At 42.5% G+C, this 20,944-nt stretch overlaps 1 protein-coding gene across 1 annotated transcript in view; it reads left to right on the forward strand.

Moving 5' to 3' along the window:
* Positions 1-20,944, forward strand: part of HDAC1 (histone deacetylase 1) — a 47,405-nt gene that overhangs the window by 22,534 nt on the left and 3,927 nt on the right. Inside the window, exons 3-7 of the mRNA XM_082611899.1 lie at positions 6,822-6,939; positions 16,707-16,781; positions 18,641-18,779; positions 19,241-19,382; positions 20,484-20,576. Of these exons, the coding sequence (XP_082468025.1) occupies positions 6,822-6,939; positions 16,707-16,781; positions 18,641-18,779; positions 19,241-19,382; positions 20,484-20,576 (567 nt within the window). The remainder of the gene's footprint in view (positions 1-6,821; positions 6,940-16,706; positions 16,782-18,640; positions 18,780-19,240; positions 19,383-20,483; positions 20,577-20,944) is intronic.

Genomic DNA, 20,944 nt, shown 5'->3' on the forward strand with positions numbered 1-20,944 from the left:
ATTTGGATTCCTTTTATTTCCTTTCCTTCTCTGATTGCTGTGGCTAAAACTTGCAAAACTATGTTGAATAAGAGTGGTGAGAGTGGGCAACCTTGTCTTGTTCCTGATCTTAGTGGAAATGGTTTCAGTTTTTCACCATTGAGGATGATGTTGACTGTGGGTTTGTCATATATGGCCTTTATTATGTTGAGGAAATTTCCCTTTATGCCTACTTTCTGCAGGGTTTTTATCATAAATGGGTGTTGAATTTTGTCGAAAGCTTTCTCTGCATCTATTGAGATTATCATATACTTTTTCTCCTTCAATTTGTTAATATGGTGTATCACGTTGATTGATTTGCGAATATTGAAGAATCCTTGCATTCCTGGAATAAACCCCACTTGATCATGGTGTACGATCCTTTTAATGTGCTGTTGGATTCTGTTTGCTAGTATTTTGTTGAGGATTTTTGCATCTATGTTCATCAGTGATATTGGCCTGTAGTTTTCTTTCTTTGTGACATCCTTGTCTGGTTTTGGTATCAAGGTGATGGTGGCCTCGTAGAATGAGTTTGGGAGTGTTCCTCCCTCTGCTATATTTTGGAAGAGTTTGAGAAGGATAAGTGTTAGCTCTTCTCTAAATACTTGATAGAATTCGCCTGTGAAGCCATCTGGTCCTGGGCTTTTGTTTGTTGGAAGATTTTTAATCACAGTTTCAATTTCAGTGCTTGTGATTGGTCTGTTCATATTTTCTATTTCTTCCTGATTCAGTCTTGGCAGGTTGTGCATTTCTAAGAATTTGTCCATTTCTTCCAGGTTGTCCATTTTATTGGCATAGAGTTGCTTGTAGTAATCTCTCGTGATCTTTTGTATTTCTGCAGTGTCAGTTGTTACTTCTCCTTTTTCATTTCTAATTCTATTGATTTGAGTCTTCTCCCTTTTTTTCTTGATGAGTCTGGCTAATGGTTTATCAATTTTGTTTATCTTCTCAAAGAACCAGCTTTTAGTTTTATTGATCTTTGTTATTGTTTCCTTCATTTCTTTTTCATTTATTTCTGATCTGATTTTTATGATTTCTTTCCTTCTGCTAACTTTGGGATGTTTTTGTTCTTCTTTCTCTAATTGCTTTAGGTGCAAGGTTAGGTTGTTTATTCGAGATGTTTCCTTGTTTCTTCAGGTGGGATTGTATTGCTATAAACTTCCCTGTTAGAACTGCTTTTGCTGCATCCCATAGGTTTTGGGTCGTCGTGTCTCCATTGTCATTTGTTTCTAGGTATTTTTTAATTTCCTTTTTGATTTCTTCAGTGATCACTTCGTTATTAAGTAGTGTATTGTTTAGCCTCCATGTGTTTGTATTTTTTACAGCTCTTTTCCTGTAATTGATATCTAGTCTCATAGCATTGTGGTCGGAAAAGATACTTGATACAATTTCAATTTTCTTAAATTTACCAAGGCTTGATTTGTGACCCAAGATATTATCTATCCTGGAGAATGTTCCATGAGCACTTGAGAAAAATGTGTATTCTGTTGTTTTTGGATGGAATGTCTTATAAATATCAATTAAGTCCATCTTGTTTAATGTATCATTTAAAGCTTGTGTTTCCTTATTTATTTTCATTTTGGATGATCTGTCCATTGGTGAAAGTGGGGTGTTAAAGTCCCCTACTATGATTGTGTTACTGTCGATTTCTCCTTTTATGGCTGTTAGTATTTGCCTTATGTATTGAGGTGCTCCTATGTTGGGTGCATAAATATTTACAATTGTTATATCTTCTTCTTGGATCGATCCCTTGATCATTATGTAGTGTCCTTCTTTGTCTCTTCTAGTAGTCTTTATTTTAAAGTCTATCTTGTCTGATATGAGAATTGCTACTCCAGCTTTCTTTTGGTTTCCATTTGCATGGAATATCTTTTTCCATCCCCTTACTTTCAGACACATACTTTCAGTATGTGTCTCTAGGTCTGAAGTGGGTCTCTTGTAGACAGCATATATATGGGTATTGTGTGTTTTTTTTTTTTTTTTTTTTTGCGGTACGCGGGCCTCTCACTGTTGTGGCCCCTCCCGTTGCGGAGCACAGGCTCCAGACGCACAGGCTCAGCGGCCACGGCTCACGGGCCCAGCCGCTCCGCGGCATGTGGGATCCTCCTGGACCGGGGCACGAACCCATGTCCCCTGCATCGGCAGGCGGACTCTCAACCACTGCGCCACCAGGGAAGCCCTGGGTATTGTTTTTGTATCCATTTAGCGAGCCTTTTTCTTTTGGTTGGAGCATTTAATCCATGTATGTTTAAGGTAATTATTGATATGTATTTTCCTCTTACCGTTTTCTTAATTGTTATGGGTTTGTTTTTGTAGGCCCTTTTCTTCTCTTGTGTTTCCCACTTAGAGAAGTTCCTTTAGCATTTGTTGTAGAGCTGGTTTGGTGGTGCTGAATTCTCTTAGCTTTTGCTTGTCTGTAAAGTTTTTGATTTCTCTGTCGAATCTGAATGAGATCCTTGCCAGGTAATCTTGGTTGTAGGTTCTTCCTTTTCATCACTTTAAATATATCCTGCCCCTCCCTTCTGGCTTGTAGAGTTTCTGCTGAGAAATCAGCTGTTAACCTTATGGGAGTTCCCTTGTATGTCATTTGTCATTTTTCCTTTGCTGCTTTCAATAATTTTTCTTTGTTTTTAATTTTTGTCAATTTGATTACTATGTGTTTTGGCATGTTTCTCCTTGGGTTTATCCTGCCTGGGTTTATCCTGTGCTTCCTGGACTTGGGTGGCTATTTCCTTTCCCATGTTAGGGAAGTTTTCTACTATAGTCTCTTCAGATATTTTCTCGGGTCCTTTCCCTCTCTCTTCTCCTTCTAGGACCCCTAAAATGTGAATGTTGTTGCATTTAATGTTGTCCCAGAGGTCTCTTAGGCTGTCTTCATTTCTTTTCATTCTTTTTTCTTTATTCTGTTCTGCAGCAGTGAATTCCACCATTCTGTCTTTCAGGTCATTTATCCATTCTTCTGCCTCAGTTATTCTGCTATTGATTCCTTCTAGTGTATTTTTCATTTCAGTTATGGTATTGTTCATCTCTGTTTGTTTGTTCTTTAATTCTTCTAGGTCTTTGTTAAACATTTCTTGCACCTTCTCGATCTTTGCCTCCATTCTTTTTCCGAGGTGCTGGATCATCTTCACTATCCTTATTCTGAATTCTTTTTCTGGAAGGTTGCCTATCTCTACTTCATTTAGTTGTTTTTCTGGGGTTTTATCTTGTTCCTTTATCTAGTACAAAGTCCTCTGCCTTTTCATTTTGTCTATCTTTCTGTGAATATGGTTTTCCTTCCACAGGCTGCAGAATTGTAGTTCTTCTTGCTTCTGCTGTCTGCCCTCTGGTGGATGAGGCTATCCAAGAGGCTTGTGCAAGTTTCCTGATGGGAGGGACTGGTGGTGGGTAGAGCTGGGTATTGCTCTGGTGGGCAGGGCTCAGTAAAACTTCAATCTGCTTGTCTGCTGATGGGTGGGGCTGGGTTCCCTCCCTGTTGGTTGTTTGGCCTGAGGCGACCCAACACTGTGGAGCCTACCTGGCTCTTTGGTGGGACTAATGGCGGGCTCTGGGAGGTCTCACCCCAAGTAGTACTTCCCAGAGCTACTACTGCCAGTGTCCTTGTCCCCGTGGTCAACCACAGCCACCCCTCGCCTCTGCAGGAGACCCTCCAACACTAGCAGGTAGGTCTGGTTCAGTCTCCTGTGGGGTCACTGCTCCTTCTCCTGGGTCCTGATGCACATACTACTTTCTGTGCGCCCTCCAAGAGTGGAGTCTCTGTTTCCCCCAGTCCTATGGAAGTCCTGCAGTCAAATCCCGCTAGCCTTCAAAGTCTGATTCTCTAGGAATTCCTCCTCCCGTTGCTAGACCCCCAGGTTGGGAAGCCTGACGTGGCGCTCAGAACCTTTACTCCAGTGGGTGGACTTCTGTGGTATAAGTGTTCTCCAGTTTGTGAGTCACCCACCCACAAGTTATGGGATTTGATTTTATTGTGATTGCGCCCCTCCTACCATCTCATTGTGGCTTTGTCTTTGGATGTGGGGTATCTTTTTTGCTGGGTTCTAGTGTCTTCCTGTCAATGATTGTTCAGCAGTTAGTTGTGATTCCAATGCTCTCGCAAGAGGGAGTAAGCGTGTGTCCTTCTACTCCGCCATCTTGAACCAATCCCCTAACCCACAAAGTATTTTTAAGAACTTTATGTTAGTATCCAGCCTTTGAAAAAAAATGAAATTTAACCTGAAAGACTCTGGCAGTTGGGCCCAAATTCTTTCACGGCAGCAATCAGCTAGAGCTGTGTAAAAGCTTGTCCTCTGCTCATTAGTTTTTTGTTTGTTTTAAGCATCAAGTTAGCTAAACTGCCTGGCCTTTATAAGTGCTCTGAATTTGGTGTGCCCTAGGCTAGAGCATAGAATATTTAGAGGGATTCTAGAGAGGTGAGCAGAGACCCAATTATTTTGGTTTTTCAAGCCAGGCTAAAGAGTTTGGGCTTGATCTTTTGAGTAATGAAGCCACTGAAGGGTATTTAGAGGGGAGTGACATGATTCAGTTTGAATTTTAGACAGATTACTCTGGCTGTAGGATTGAGAATAGATTCACGATTGTTAAGATTGAGGGGGGCATACCAGTTAGGAGATTGTTGTCACAATCCAAGCCAAAAATGTGTGGCCTGGGGATGGAAGTGGACAGGTTTGACAGATACGTTGGCAGTAGTTTCAAGAGAAGTTGAATGTAGTAGATGAGGAAAGAGGAATCAAGGGTGATGCTCTGACTTCTGTCTTGAGCAGCAGAGTGGATGGTGGGGAGAATAGGAAACCTGGGAAAGAGGAGCATAGGAGAAATAAGGTAGTGGATACAGTCAAGATTATGGAGGTATAATGAAAGGGATTGGCAATGGACTGAAATGGAAGGCAAGCAAGGGCAGAGTTAAAGAAGACACTTATGTCTTCAGTTAGAGTGGATGTTTGTATCATTAACAAAAACAGCATAAGAGAAGCTCTGGAAGTAAAGTTAAATTTGAATGCCTCTAGGCTCTCAACAAGTTGTAATGTCCAGTTGAATTTGAAGTGCCTCTAGGATTCGTGAGTGGAGCTGGCTGAGAAGCCGTTGGAATTGTGAATCTGAAGCTCAGAACATCAAGATGGAGTGAAAGTCTGGGCAGTCACCTATCTAGAAGGGAGTAGTCAAAGTAGAGCTTTGACGACATTGCCAAGAGGGTAAAGGGCTTCGTATAGTGAAAACAACTTAGTATTGGAACCACTACTTGCTTCTTTCACTATGGGTGTTTTTGTTTTTGTTTTTTATAAATTTTATTTATTTATTTATTTATTTTTGCGGTACACGGGCCTCTCACTGCTGTGGCCTCTCCCGTTGAGGAGCACAGGCTCTGGACGCACAGGCTCAGCGGCCATGGCTTATGGGCCCAGCTGCTCCGTGGCATGTGGGATCTTCCCGGACCAGGGCATGGACCCGTGTCCCCTGCATCGGCAGGCGGACTCTCAAACACTGCGCCACCAGGGAAGCCCTATTTATTTATTTTTGGCTGCGTCGGGTCTTCATTGTTGCGCATGGGCTTTCTCTAGTTGTGGCAAGCAGGGCGTACTCTTTGTTGCCGTGCACGGGCTTCTCATTGTGGTGGCTTCCCTTGTTGCAGAGCACGGGCTCTAGGCACGCGGACTTCAGTAGTTGTGGCTCACAGGCTCAATAGTTGTGGTGCACGGGCTTCGTTGCTCCTTGGCATGTGGGATCTTCCCGGACCAGGGCTCAAACCTGTGTCCCCTGCATTGGCAGGCGGATTCTTAACCACTGCACCACCAGGGAAGCCCTCTATGGGTGTTTTTTAATAAAACAGTATCTGTCTTTCAATCTCAGTATTTCTCGTTATATTAAGTGAGGATTAAATGAGAGTCAAATAGTCCCTGGAGCCAGACCTTTTGAGTTCTTATGCCGGCTTACTAGCCATGTAACCTTGGGCAAATTATGTTTAACCCCTCTCTGCTGTAGTTTCCTTACTGCAAAGTGAAGATAATAATAGTATGAACTTTAAAATGTTGTGCCTAAAACAGTGACTGGCACAGAGTAAATAATTAATGTTAACAGTATTGAAAATGCTTTATAAACTATAAAAGTATTGGTTATTAGAAAAGAAGAGGGTTGTCTTTGAAGGAGACCCACCTTTAAGGCAGGAGAGGAAGAGAATTTTTAAAAAGAGGACAGGCTGAATCAGAATGTTGGGATAACCTGGAAATTACTCTGTCAAGGAAGTTTTTATGGGGAGGATGTGATCAGAATTGTTGGTGTGGTGATGATTCATAAAGGATTTCCCATCTATTTCAGTTATTACTAGTCACCCCTTCTTCTTGAACTCTTAGAGCCATTTGGCCCATAATTATATATTGTTATATTTAATATTAAAAAGAAAGTGATTTGTAAAACAATTTACAAAGAGATTTAACAGTCTCATCCAATTCTCACAACTTCCCTGTGAAGTAGATGTTGTTATACCTATTTGGTAAATGAGGAAATTGAGGCTTAAGAGATAGACTTGCCACCACAATTAAATACTTAAAACAATTTTTTAAATTAAAAAATGGAAAAAAAGAAAAAAAAGATAGACTTGCCTAGGCAACAGAGCTTGAGTTGCCATCTAGGTCTTGAGATACGGAATCTCTTTTGATAATCTTATTTGCTTAACTAGATTGTGAGTTTCTTGAGGCCTGAATCTAATCAGTCATTTCTTTTTATTCTGTACAGCACCTAGCTCAGTGCTGAGTGAAGACTGGCAGTAGTCAAGAATAACATGCTCTTTTCTCCCCTCTGCCCTCTAGCGCCCTCACAAAGCCAATGCTGAGGAGATGACCAAGTACCACAGTGATGACTACATTAAATTCTTGCGCTCCATCCGCCCAGATAACATGTCTGAGTACAGCAAGCAGATGCAGAGATGTAAGTCCATTCTTTTCCCTCCCTACTCTCAAGCCCCCAGTTGGATCTCCCTTCAAGTTGGAGAGACTCACCCTACCTTCCCTTGTATCCCCCGTTCAGCTGACACCTGATTTCCCCTGCTTCCTGAGGGTACCAAAGTGTTTCTTTTGTCTCAAGACTGGTTTTCTTTGTTTCCTGATTGTAAGGAATAGATTGAACTTTGTCCAGTTAGGTTCACAACATTATCCCCCCCAAACTGTAATTGTTGTAATGCAAAAAGCACTGACCTGGGTGGGGGAGACAGGCGATATAGGTCCCAGCACTGACTCTTAACTGACTGGGGCAAGTCACTTCCCCTCGGATTTTTCTTTTGTAAAATGGACTGGATGTCATCCCATGCAACTGTAGCTGCTCTCACTATGTGAGTATTAGTTAAGAACTTAGCAGCCACTTAGACTCTAGGTGATGTAATCTTTGAGTTAAGGTGATTCTGCCCCTGCCCCTTGGGACTTGAAACTCAGAACAGGTCACATCTCAGAAGCCACACTCAGCTTATAGGAATTACGGGGATTGTTTTAGCTGTGTGGAAAAATTATGTTCAAATTTGGGAAGAAACTATCATCCTGATTTCTCACTTGTGTTATTTTAGAAATTATTCCTTAGTACCTAAGATCTCATAATAAAACAACGTAACAGTATTGTCTAGAAGAAATTTTGAATAGTTTATGACAGCTTATTTTGAAATACCAGGAAATCTGTGGCACTTTTTTGTTGCTACTGGCCACAAGGTAGTCTGATTCCCAAGGCAGAAATTTATTTGTTACAATAATTGTGCACTGGTAATGATTAGAGAACCACAGAGACCTTTTTTGAAGCATTAAGCTTCTTTGCCACCCACAACTCCAGGAGCTGCTTCCCCATCTAAGTGAGGTATTTACTGTCTGAATTGACAGGGTCTTACTTCCTTCCCAGGTGAGACAGATTCATTCCTTTGCTTTAGATGGCTTTAGGGCCGTTCCATAACTTATTTAGGCTAGCGATCAGGCTCCACTCTCAGTAGAGACTGCTCTTATTAGAGAAGCAGCTTGGTATTAAAGCAAGAGAATGAGCTTTGATGTCTTGGTTTGAATCCCATAGCTCTGCCACTTAGCTCTGTGTTCTTGAGTATGTCCCCTAGCCTTTCTGAGCCTTGTTTTACCTTCTTTAAAAGGAAGACAGTAGTGCCTGTTTCATAATGGAGTTTGGGGGGATGAGTAAGATAATGTATTTATTTTAAAAATTTTTATTTATTTATTTTTGGCTGTGTTTGGTCTTCATTGCTGCATGAGGGCTTTCTCTAGTTGTGGTGAGCGGGGGCTACTCTTCATTGTGGTGTGCAGGCTTCTCGTGGTGGTGGCTTCTTTTATTGCCGAGCATGGGCTCTAGGAGTATGGGCTTCAGTAGTTGTGGCACGCGGGCTTAGTAGTTGTGGCTCACGGGCTCTAGAGCGCAGGCTCAGTAGTTGTGGTGAACGGGCTTAGTTGCTCCGCGGCATGTGGGATCTTCCTGGACCAGGGCTCGAACATGTGTCCTCTGCATTGGCAGGCGGATTCTTAACCACTGCGCCACCAGGGAAGCCCAAGATAATGTATTTAAAGCACTGACTTTCAGTGAGTAGTAGCTTTTGCTGTTATAACTTACTGCTTTTATTTTCAAATCTGTCAAGGCAGACAACATATTAGGCCCTCAGGAGTGCGCAAGTTTGGTTCTGGCTCCCAGTTTGCTCCAGTTTTCCTGAAACCAGCATTCTAAAGTTGTGCATTGAAAAATGAGGTCTGAGATTTTTTGTCATTGAAGGTGGGGGTAAAAAGGATGAGGCTCTCTACAGATTCAATGCAGTCCCTATCAAACTACCAATGGCATTTTTCACAGAACTAGAAAAAAAATTGCACACTTTGTATGGAAACACAAAAGACCCTGAATAGCCAAAGCAATTTTGAGAAAGAAAAATGGAGCTAGAGGAATCAGGCTCCTGGACTTCAGACTATACTACAAAGCTACAGTAATCAAGACAGTATGGTACTGGCACAAAAACAGAAATATAGATGAATGGAACAGGATAGAAAGTCCAGAGATAAACCTACACACATATGGTCACCGTTTTTTTTTTTTTTTTGGCGGTACGCGGGCTTCTCACTGTTGCGGCCTCTCCTGTCACGGAGCACAGGCTCCGGACGCGCAGGCTCAGCGGCCATGGCTCACGGGCCCAGCTGCTTCACGACATGTGGGATCTTCCCGGACCGGGGCACGAACCCGCGTCCCCTGCATCGGCAGGTGGACTGTCAACCACTGCACCACCAGGGAAGCCCAGTCACCTTATTTTTTTTTTTTTTTTTTTTTTAAATGTTTTGCCTTATAACAAATTTAATCAGTTATACATATACATATGTTTCCATATCCCCTCCCTTTTGCGTCTCCCTCCCACCCTCCCTATCCCACCCCTCCAGGCGGTCACAAAGCACCACAGTCACCTTATTTTTAATAAAGGAGGCAAGAATATACAATGGAGAAAAGACAGCCTCTTCATTAAGTGGTGCTGGGGAAACTGGACAGGTACATGTAAAAGAATGAAATTAGAACCATACACAAAAATAAACTCAAAATGGATTAAAGGCCTAAATGTAAGGCCAGACACTATAAAACTCTTAGAGGAAAACATAGGCAGAACACTCTATGACATAAATCACAGCAAGATACTTTTTTTTTTTTGCAAGACACTTTTTGACCCACCTCCTAGAGAAATGGAAATAAAAACAAAAATAAACAAATGGGACCTAATGAAACGTAAAAGCTTTTGCAAAGCAAAGGAAACTATAATCAAGACGAAAAGACAACCCTCAGAGTGGGAGAAAATATTTACAAATGAAACAACTGACAAAGGATTAATCTCCAAAATTTACAAGCAGCTCAATATCAAAAAAACAAACAACCCAATCCAAAAATGGGCAGAAGACCTAAATAGACATTTCTCCAAAGAAGATATACAGATTGCCAACAAACACATGAAAGGATGCTCAACATCACTAATCATTAGAGAAATGCAAATCAGAACTACAATGAGGTATCACCTCACACCAGTCAGAATGGCCACCATCAAAAAATCTACAAACAATAAATGCTGGAGAGGGTGTGGAGAAAAGGGAACCCTCTTGCACTGTTGGTGGGAATGTAAATTGATACAGCCACTATGGAGCACAGTATGGAGGTTCCTTCAAAAACTAAAAATAGAACTACCATATGACCCAGCAATCCCACTACTGGGCATATACCCTGAGAAAACCATAATTCAAAAAGAGTCATGTACTACAGTGTTCATTGCAGCTCTATTTACAATAGCCAGGACATGGAAGCAACCTAAGTGTCCATTGACAAAGAAGATGTGGCACATATAAACAATGGAATATTACTCAGCCATAAAAAGAAACTAAATTGAGTCATTTGTAGTGAGGTGGGTGGACCTAGAGTCTGTCATACAGAGTGAAGTAAGTCAGAAAGAGAAAAACAAATACCGTACACTAACACATATATATGGAATCTAAAAAAAAAAAATGGTTCTAGGGGCAGGACAGGAATAAAGAAGCAGACATAGAGAATGGACTTGAGGACATGGGGAGGGGATGGGTAAGCTGGGACGAAGTGAGAGAGTGGCATTGACATATATACACTACCAAATGTAAAATAGATAGCTAGTGTGAAGCAGCCGCATAGCACAGGGAGATCAGCTCGGTGCTTTGTGACCACCTAGAGGGGTGGGATACGGAGGATGGGAGGGAGATGCAAGAGGGAGGAGATATGGGGATACATGTATATGTATAGCTCATTCACTTTGCTCTAAAGCAGAAACTAACAACATTGTAAAGCAAATACACTCCCATAAAGATGTTTAAAAAAAAAAAAAGTTGAGGCTCTCTTGATAAACCTTTAGCCAGACACATCAAGAAAAAGAGGGAGAGGACTCAAATCAATAAAATTAGAAATGAAAAAGAAGTTAAACAGACACCACAGAAATACAAAGCACCATAAGAGACTACTACAAGCAGCTCTGTGCCAATAAAATGGACAACCTGGAAGAAATGGACAAATTCTTAGAAAGGTATAACCTTCCAAGACTGAACCAGGAAGAAATAGAAAATATGAACAGACCAATCACAACTAATAAAATTGAAACTGTGATTAAAAATCTTCCAACAGGGGCTTCCCTGGTGGCACAGTGGTTAAGAATCTGCCTGCCAATGCAGGGGACACGAGTTCGAGCCCTGGTCTGGGAAGATCCCACATGGTGCGGAGCAATGAAGCCCGAGCGCCTAGAGCCCGTGCTGCTCAACAAGAGAAGCCACTGCAATGAGAAGCCTGTGCACCATAACAAAGAACAGCCCCTGCTCGCCGCAACTAGAGAAAGTCTGCATGCAACAACGAAGACCCAACGCAGCCAAAAATAAATGAGAAAAAAACCCACAAAAGAACCACATATTAAAATATATATATATATATCTTCAACAAACAAAAGTCCATGACCAGATGACTTCACAGGTGAATTCTGTCAAACATTTAGAGAAGAGCTAACACCCATCCTTCTCAAACTCTTCCAAAAAACTGCAGAGAAAGGAACACTCTCAAACTCATTCTATGAAGCCACTATCATCCTGATAACAAAACCAGATAAAGATGTCACAAAAAAAGAAAACTACAGGCCAATATCACTGATGAATATAGATGCAAAGTCCTCAACAAAACGCTAGCAAACAGAATCCAGCAACACATGAAAAGGATCATATACCATGATCAAGTGGGATTTATCCCAGGGATGCAAGGATTCTTCAATATATGCAAATCAATTAATGTGATATATCATATTAACAAACTGAAGAAGAAAAACCATATGATCATCTCAATAGATGCAGAAAAAGCTTTTGAAAAAATTCAACACCCATTTATGATAAAAACTCTCCAGAAAGTGGGCATAGAGGGAACCTACCTCAACATAATAAAGGCCATATACGACAAACCCACAGCAAACATCATTCTCAATGGTGAAAAACTGAAAGCATTTCCTCTAAGATCAGGAAAAGGACAAGGATGTCCACTCTCGCCACTATTATTCAACATAGTTTTGGAAGTCCTAGCCACGACAATCAGAGAAGAAATAGAAATAAAAGGAATACAAATTGGAAAAGAAGAAGTAAAACTGTCACTGTTTGCAGATGACATGATACTATACATAGAGAACCCTAAACATGCCACCAGAAAACTACTAGAGCTAATCAATGAATTTGGCAAAGTTGCAGGATACAAAATTAATGCACAGAAATCCCTTGCATTCCTATACACTAATGATGAAAAATCTGAAAGAGAAATTAAGGAACCACTCCCATTTACCACTGCAACAAAAAGAATAAAATACCTAGGAATAAACCTACCTAGGGAGACAAAAGACCTGTATGCGGAAAACTGTAAGACACTGATGAAAGAAATCAAAGATGACACAAACAGATGGAGAGATATACCATGTTCTCGGAGTAGAAGAATCAATATTGTGAAGATGACTATACTACCCAAAGCAACCTACAGATTCAATGCAATCCCTATCAAATTACCAGTAGCATTTTTTACAGAACTAGAACATAAAATCTTAAAATTTGTATGGAGCCACAAAAGACCCTGAATAGCCAAAGCAGTCTTGAGGGAAAAAAACGGAGCTGGAGGAATCAGGCTCCCTGACTTCAGACTATACCGCAAAGCTACAGTAATCAAGATAATATGGTACTGGCACAAGAACAGAAATATAGATCAATGGAACAGTATAGAAAGCCCAGAGATAAACCCACACACCTATGGTCAACTAATCTATAGCAAAGGAGGCAAGGATATACAATGGAGAAAAGAGAGTCTCTTCAATAAGTGGTGCTGGGAGAAAACTGGACAGCTACATGTAAAAGAATGAAACTAGAACACTGCCTAACACCATACACAAAAATAAACTCATAATGGATTAGAGACCTAAATGTAAGACTGAACACTATAAAACTCTTAGAGGAAAACATAGGAAGAGCACTCTTTGACATAAATCACAGTGAGATCTTTTTTGACCCACGTCCTAGAGAAATGGAAATAAAAACAAAAATAAACAAATGGGACCTAATGAAACTTAAAAGCTTTTGCACAGCAAAGGAAACTATAAACAAGACGAAAAGACAACCCTCAGAATGGGAGAAAATATTTGCAAACAAATCAAAGGACAAAGGATTAATCTCCAAAATATACAAACAGCTCATGCAGCTCAATATTAAAAAAACAGAGAACTCAATCAAAAAATGGGCAGAAGACCTAAGTAGACACTTCCCCAAAGAAGAGAGAAGAAGCACATGAAAAGCTGCTCAGCATCACTAATTATTAGAGACATGCAAATAAAAACTACAATGAGGTATCACCTCACACCAGTTAGAATGGGCATCATCAGAAAATCTACAAACAGCAAATGCTGGAGAGGGTGTGGAGAAAAGGGAACCTTCTTGCACTGTTGGTGGGAATGTAAATTGATACAGCCACTATGGAGAACAGTATGGAGGTTCCTTAAAAAACTAAAAATAGAATTACCAGATGGCCCAGAGATCCCACTACTGGGCATATACCCAGAGAAAGCCATAATTCAAAAAGACACCAGTGCACCCCAATGTTCATTGCAGAACTATTTGCAACAGCCAGGTCATGGAAGCAACCTAAATGCCCATTGACAGACAAATGGATAAAGAAGATGTGGTACATATATACAATGGAATATTACTCAGCCATAAAAAGGAACGAAATTTGGCCATTTGTAGAGATGTGGATGGATCTAGAGACTGTCATACAGAGTGAAGTAAGTCAGAAAGAAAAACAAATATCGTATATTAACGCATATATGTGGAACCTAGAAAAATGGTACAGATGAACCGGTTTGCAGGGCAGAAATAGAGACACAGATGTAGAGAACAAATGTATGGACACCAAGGGGGGAAAGTGGCATGGGGGAGTGGTGGTGGTGGGATGAATTGGGAGATTGGGATTGACATATATACGCTAATATGTATAAAATAGATAACTGATAAGAACCTGCTGTATAAAATAATAAAATTAAATTTAAAAATTAAAAAAAAAGATGAGGTTCTCTAAGGACTTCAAGGCACCTTACTGACTTGATTCAGAGAGGTGTCACTAGTGCAGTGCTTTATAACCAGGGATGTCTACAGGGACAATAACAGGGATGAAGAGCTGAGCTCTTTTTTCAGTATTTACCAACACCTAACCTAGGAAGTTAATACCTGTGATAAGACCAATTAAGTCAGGTTTCCTTGCTCTTGCTAGAATGTAATTTAAATGCTTTATGGTCACTTTGAGAATCTTAAGCAGAAGTTCTGACATAATTTTTAATAATTAAAAATGGGAACATAAGTAAATGCAATTTTTATTTTTGGCAGATAGTCTATCAAAACATGAGGCTTATGGTAGAAACGTGATAAAAGGGACTTGTGCTGGTAAAATTTGGAGGCGTTTGTGTCCATTTTGTAGATGTATAAACTGAAACCCAGGGAGGTTAAATGACTTTCCCAGGGTCACACAGCAAGATAGTGGTAGAATGGAGAATGGAACTCTGGTTTCCTGATTCTGGACTATTTTAAAATATGTTGCACATAAAATATTTCAGACACACACAACAAAATATAAAAAATAATACAATGATCAAACATGTCCCTACAACCAGCCTAAGATAGAAAACATTGCCAGTACAGTTGAAGCCCCCCGGGCACCTCTCTTTGATCACATGCCCTTTCTCTTCTACTCTCCTCTCCACCCCATTCCCATCACCACCAAGGTGTAAGCACTATCCTGAAGTCAGTGTTTAATCCCATGTGTCTCTTTCTGCAGTATGCTTTTTAGTGCCTTCTTGACCTACGTCTGCTCCCCCATCTCTCACCCAGTATTGCTCCCCATCAGTCTAAAGCCAGCCTACGAATGAGAGAAGTATTTATAGTGGGAAGAGGGAAAACCCATAGAAAAGTCCTCCCTAGTCTCACAGATTAGTCCCAAGTGAGGGTCTGCTCTCCCATTTTACCCCTTTTCCATCTGTAATCACGCAGCTCCCTTGAGCTGGGAATAATGGACTGGCCATTTGAGCCACATGTTGGTTTGGGGCCTGAAGGAATATATTTTTTCTCATTTCTAAAACACCAATTTCTTGTCATGGGAGCTCCACATCTCAAATAGGAGTATAAGCAAAGCTTTGTCAACCCAGACAGGCCAAACCCACTGAAGGAGGAAGCAGCCAGAGAGGGAAATCAATTGCTGATGGATAAATAAATAGCCTGGCCTCAGGGACCAAAGTTCTTATTGACACAGCCTCCCAGTGTTTACCTGGGAAGTGGGGGAGAGAGCCACCTACTGCTTACTCCCACACACACACCACCCTTCCTCGGAGCACTGTGCTTGGCAGGGCACCAGATCAGAGCACCCTCCAAGTTTAGGGCAGTGCCAGAGGTGGTAACTCTTGTGGTTATTGCAAACCTTGAGCTTCAGCTGTGTCTCACGAGGTCACCACAGTCTAAGCTGGGCTCTCCTACCCTCCTCATCCTAGGGCTCCTACTCCTTGCTCTACTTTGGGAACCCCTGTTGATAATAGTGCATGCAATGGGAAGGCTGGGACAAGAGAACAAGGATTTAGCCCCCACCCCTGCCTCTAACTTCTGTGTATCATTGATGTCTCAGCAGTTTCCTTTTCTGTGAGAGCAGACTTGGAGCCATAAGGTTCCTCTGTAGCTCTGAGTCTACAGCCTTCAGGTGTGCTTCCCTTCCTGTCTTTTTCATTTTATTTGCATTATTGTTTGCATGTGTTTCCACATTATGTGTTAGTTTGTACTTTTACCCCTTAGGCCTGAAATAACTTTCCTCCAGTTGTCACTTGGTATAGTAGAAGAGCACTGGACTGTGGGAGTCAAGACACCTGGACTCTGGTTCTACGACTGCCTGGTTATATAACCTTGGGCGAATCACTTAACTTCTCCACATCTGTTTGTTCCTCTGCACAGTGGGGTTGATATTTGTCTCGTCCCGCTTTTATGGGGTTGTTAGGATCAAGTGAGACTGTGTATGTGAAATTACTGGGGAAGAGGCCAGAGTATATTTTCATAGGCTTTTAGGACAGGCAGACCAATCCTTGAATACCGCCTCTGCCATTTACTGACAGTGCACCTCTTTGAGCCTGTTTCTCCATTTATAAAATAGGACCAAATCCTACCTCAGGTGTGTGAGGATAAACGACACCAGGTACTTAAAGCACTGAGCATAGTGTCCGGCACGTTGTTAAGCATCCAGTGGATGACAGTATAGGTCTCTGTTCTTCACTTCCTTGTGGGCCAGCTGGAGTGAGGTCCAGAAACAAACCCAGGCTGGAATAAGAGGCTATATTTTTCTCCCTCAGGCATGAACCTACATTTTCCAAGCATTTACCTGCTAAATGCTTCCCCATATACGATTTCTATCAATCTTCTCAACAATTGGGTAAGGTGGATGTCATTATTGCTAGTTATAGATAATGAACCAAAGCTCAAGAAAGTTAAATGACTGGACCCAGTCACACAGCCAGTAAGTAGTAGAGCCTGGACAAGAACCCAAGCCTTCTGAATCCAAATTCTGCATTTTTTTCCATCAGCTCATAAATATGTAAACAAAAACTAAAGGAAATTGTGGAAACTAACCTTTTCCTATGTTTTTTCAAGTTAACGTTGGTGAGGACTGTCCGGTATTTGATGGCCTCTTTGAGTTCTGTCAGCTATCTACTGGTGGCTCTGTGGGTAAGGAATACACATCCCTCCTAAAGGCTGTGCTGGGTTGTACTAGTGAGGTCTGTCTTTTAGGCCACTATCCCAGTGAGGCTGACCCGTGACCATGTAAAATGGTCCTGTGAGTTTTTACCTTAGGTCTTGAAAATGTCCTTCTGGTTTAGTCCCAGCCCAGGTTGAATCTGACATGGTACAGACAGGTGTCCTTGGCTGTCCTCTCCTACCAAGACATCCTATATACAGGAACTCTCTGCAGACCTCATGGGCTTGTTGAGATGCTGTACATAAAAGTAACTTGTGAACTGCACAGTGCTATAAAAATGGGAAGTGTCATCATCTGTATCTTACAAAAGAGCATGGTAATTACCTTTAGAGGTCAGAAATACTCCCCACACATCTCCCACTTCCATTAGTAATGTCTAGATTACCTCCAGGATCACTCTACACTTTCTTTTTTCTTTTAAAATATAGGAAGTTTTTTGGTTTTTTTTTTTTTAATTAATTAATTTTGGCTGCACTGGGTCTTAGTTGCAGCGTGCGGGATCTTTAGTTACGGCATGCGTGCGAGATCTAGTTCCCCAACAGGGGATCGAACCTGGGCCCCCTGCATTGGGAGTGCGGAGTCTTACCCACTGGACCACCAGGGAAGTCCCACTCTACCCTTTCTTTTTTTTTTTTTTTTTTTTTTTTGCGGTATGTGGGCCTCTCACTGTTGTGGCCTCTCCCGTTGCGGAGCACAGGCTCCGGACGCGCAGGCCCAGCGGCCATGGCTCACGGGCCCAGCCGCTCCGCGGCATGTGGGATCTTCCCGGACCGGGGCACGAACCTGTTTCCCCTGCATCGGCAGGCGGACTCTTAACCACTGTGCCACCAGGGAAGCCCTCTACCCTTTCTTAACAAATGTTTATTTTTCTATGATCATTGTTTTTTCTCCTCCCCCCTCACTACCACCTCCTAATATAACCTCAGAAAACAAAGAAGTGCACAGGGAAAAAAATTGACTACAATCACACTGTCCACAGATAACTATCGTTACCATTTTGGTGTTTGTACATCCATGCTTTTTTCTGTGTGCATATATCTGGACACAACATATATATATCTGTATTTTACAAAAAATGTGTCATATATATGTATAGTTTTGTGCTTACATTTTTTACTGAGTAAATCTTTTTATTTATTTAATTTTTTAATTTATTTATTTTTGGCCACTCCATGCGGCTTAGGGGATCCTAGTTTCCTGACCAGGGATTGAACCCCGGTCCCCGGCAGTGGAAGCGTGGAGTCCTAACCACTGGACTGCCAGGGAATTCCCTCTATGTTTTTATTGCTATTAAAGTTATATTGCCACGAAGGCACTTGCACACATGGTGTGTATTTCTCTCTCACTTCTTCTTGGACCTTTTTGTACTTTAAGCCTCTACTACCTTTGATATCTTCAAAATGTTTTGACCATGAACCACATTTAGAAGTATTTACACTTGCAATCCAGGTTATGCATGCACGTGCACAACACCCTCTCTCACTCTGAAGCCAGTTTCACAAAACAGTGGTTACCTTTACTGTTATTCTGATATTTTTATTCTAGTCTGTCTCATTTAAAAATATATATACTAATCATAACCCACTAAACCAATTTTAAGGCCTACTAGTGAGTTACTACCTTCAGTTTGGAAAACAGTTTTTTTAGAGTAGCCAATATCGTGTTTATTCCTGTTGGAATAGGGTAGGGGGAGAGGACTGGCTTGTGAATTGTACAATACAGCTATTGAATAGGCAGGTCCTACCTCTCACTGGGTTCCCTTGGCTTCTTGGGGGAAAGGGAGAGAGTGGCTTGATAACAGGCTTGTGTTCTTTCTTCCCACGTCCAGCAAGTGCCGTGAAACTTAATAAGCAGCAGACGGACATCGCTGTGAATTGGGCTGGGGGCCTACACCATGCAAAGAAGTCCGAGGCATCTGGCTTCTGTTACGTCAATGATATCGTCTTGGCCATCCTGGAACTGCTAAAGTATGCCTTCCTGGCCTTGTCTCTTGGAGGAGCACCTTAGGCCAGGTTCCCATTTCCCTCTCCCCCGGGCTTGCCTCCCTAGTTTGCTTTTCCTAGCAGTGTGCTGGCTAGGATGTGTTCGGTGAGTGTCTCTGGCCATCCTCTCCTTGACGGGGTCTTGATTTGATCTGAGCCCACGGCAAGATCAGGGGCAGGTGCTGCTCAGATCCTGCCTCCAGAGTGTCCCTGTGTGGCTGGAGTTGACCCTGGCTGTAGAGTAGGAAGATCGGACTTGATCGGCTTGGTCAGGCCTCTGGAGACACCCTGCCGCTCTTCCACCTTCCTTCAGCCAGTTTCCACGTCTCTGGTGCTTAGAGATACCTGAGGGAGGCAGCCAGCCCGGTAAGCTGGGACCTGGCGCCCTTGGCGCGTCCCACTCCCAAAGAGCCCCCCAGAACCCCCTGACCCCCTTCTGATCCTAGGTATCACCAGAGGGTGCTGTATATTGACATTGATATTCACCACGGCGATGGCGTGGAAGAGGCCTTCTATACCACAGACCGAGTCATGACTGTGTCCTTTCATAAATATGGAGAGTACTTCCCAGGAACTGGGGACCTACGGGTGAGAACTCCCTTTAGGGGCCAACCAGCTCACCCTCAGCTGCCAACTCTTAACTCTCCTATCTCATGTCACCAAAAACCACTTCCTGCGTCTTCTGCCATTCAGAATACCACACCCCAGCCTGGGACACCTGCCATGGTCTCTTTCCCTCTCTTCTTCTGGAGGAAGGGAATGATGGTACATAAAGGGTTGGAAGGGATGGGGGTCTCCTGACTATTGCACTTCCCTCCTGGCCACAGCTGAGTTGCATTACACTATTCACATGTCCCAGACAGCTTGAATTTTAGGCTAGAAACATCAGGTTCTCTCCCATGGGCTAGGAATTGGGACCTTTATGGACCATCTCAAGGGTTCTTAATATTTTTAGGTTACCCTCCCCTTTGACCATCTGACTGAAAGCTACGTACTCTCTCCCCATAAGTACATGAAATTTTACATTTGATATCAAATAGTTAATAGACACCTCCTCCTGCTGAAGCCCATCCATGGACCTCAGGATAAGAATCCCTGGAAGCTGATTCATTAAATTGTTCTGCTTTGTGAGAGCATGAATGCAATGAAACCAGCCATTTTGCCATGCCAGTGGCCCCTGGGTGAAAAAGTGGCACTAATTCAGTGGTTTGCTGTGGCAAGCATTACAATAACTGAGCCTTTACAATTTTGAAGAATTCTTCCGTTTCTGCTTTCCTTCCACACCTCCGTAGAGAGGAGAGTGGTGGGTAGAGGAGTGAGCAGTAAAGCGCTCTGGAAAGGAAAGGGTTGTTGTGGGGTGGGTGTTATTTCTATGGTCCAGCCCCCAGCCACCTTTAACCCAGTCCAGAGGGAGAGGTCTCATGCTGTGTGGTAGGATATTCAGTCTCTGGTCCCATAAATGATTCTCAGCCTGGGTGCAGACTCAGTGGTGTGTCCAGAGACGTGAGCTAGACTTGTTCCACCAGTGAGGGGAATGGTGCTGACCTGCTCTGTCCCTGGCCCACCTCACGGGCCCAGCTTATCTCTCTTAGAACCACTGCTTCTTTCCTTAGCCTTCCAGCCCTCATCCTTGAACTTCCTCCTAGCTTCATCATCTTTCAGTTTTACTTTAATGTGCTTCTTGATTAGGATATTGGGGCTGGCAAAGGCAAGTATTATGCTGTCAACTACCCGCTCCGAGATGGGATTGATGACGAGTCCTATGAGGCCATTTTCAAGCCGGTAAGTGGCTTAGGCTTATCTACCACTGGGCTATAAACAGGATTGATCTAAGGGAGGGGTAGCAAAGCACTTCCAGTGTACTTCGGGATCTCTCCCCACTGAGAGGCTGGCTGGAAATGAGATGTGTTTGAACCCTGGATTGCATGCTGTATGGCCAGTTAGGGGAACAAAATTCATCCAGATATTTACTGATGCCTTCTGTGGGTCAGGCCTTCCGCTGGATACAAGAATAGCTAAGACATGATCCATGCCCTTGAAGACCTCACAGTCTGTGGTGTGGGAGGCAAGCACATCCCCGACAGCATGTGGTCAGTGCTGTTTTTGAGGGATGAACAGAGGAGCGAGAGAAACTGCTGCCTGGGCTGGGG

This window comes from Mesoplodon mirus (genome assembly GCF_964341445.2).
Source record: "Mesoplodon mirus genome assembly, chromosome: 3".
NCBI classification, from domain to species: domain Eukaryota; kingdom Metazoa; phylum Chordata; class Mammalia; order Artiodactyla; family Ziphiidae; genus Mesoplodon; species Mesoplodon mirus.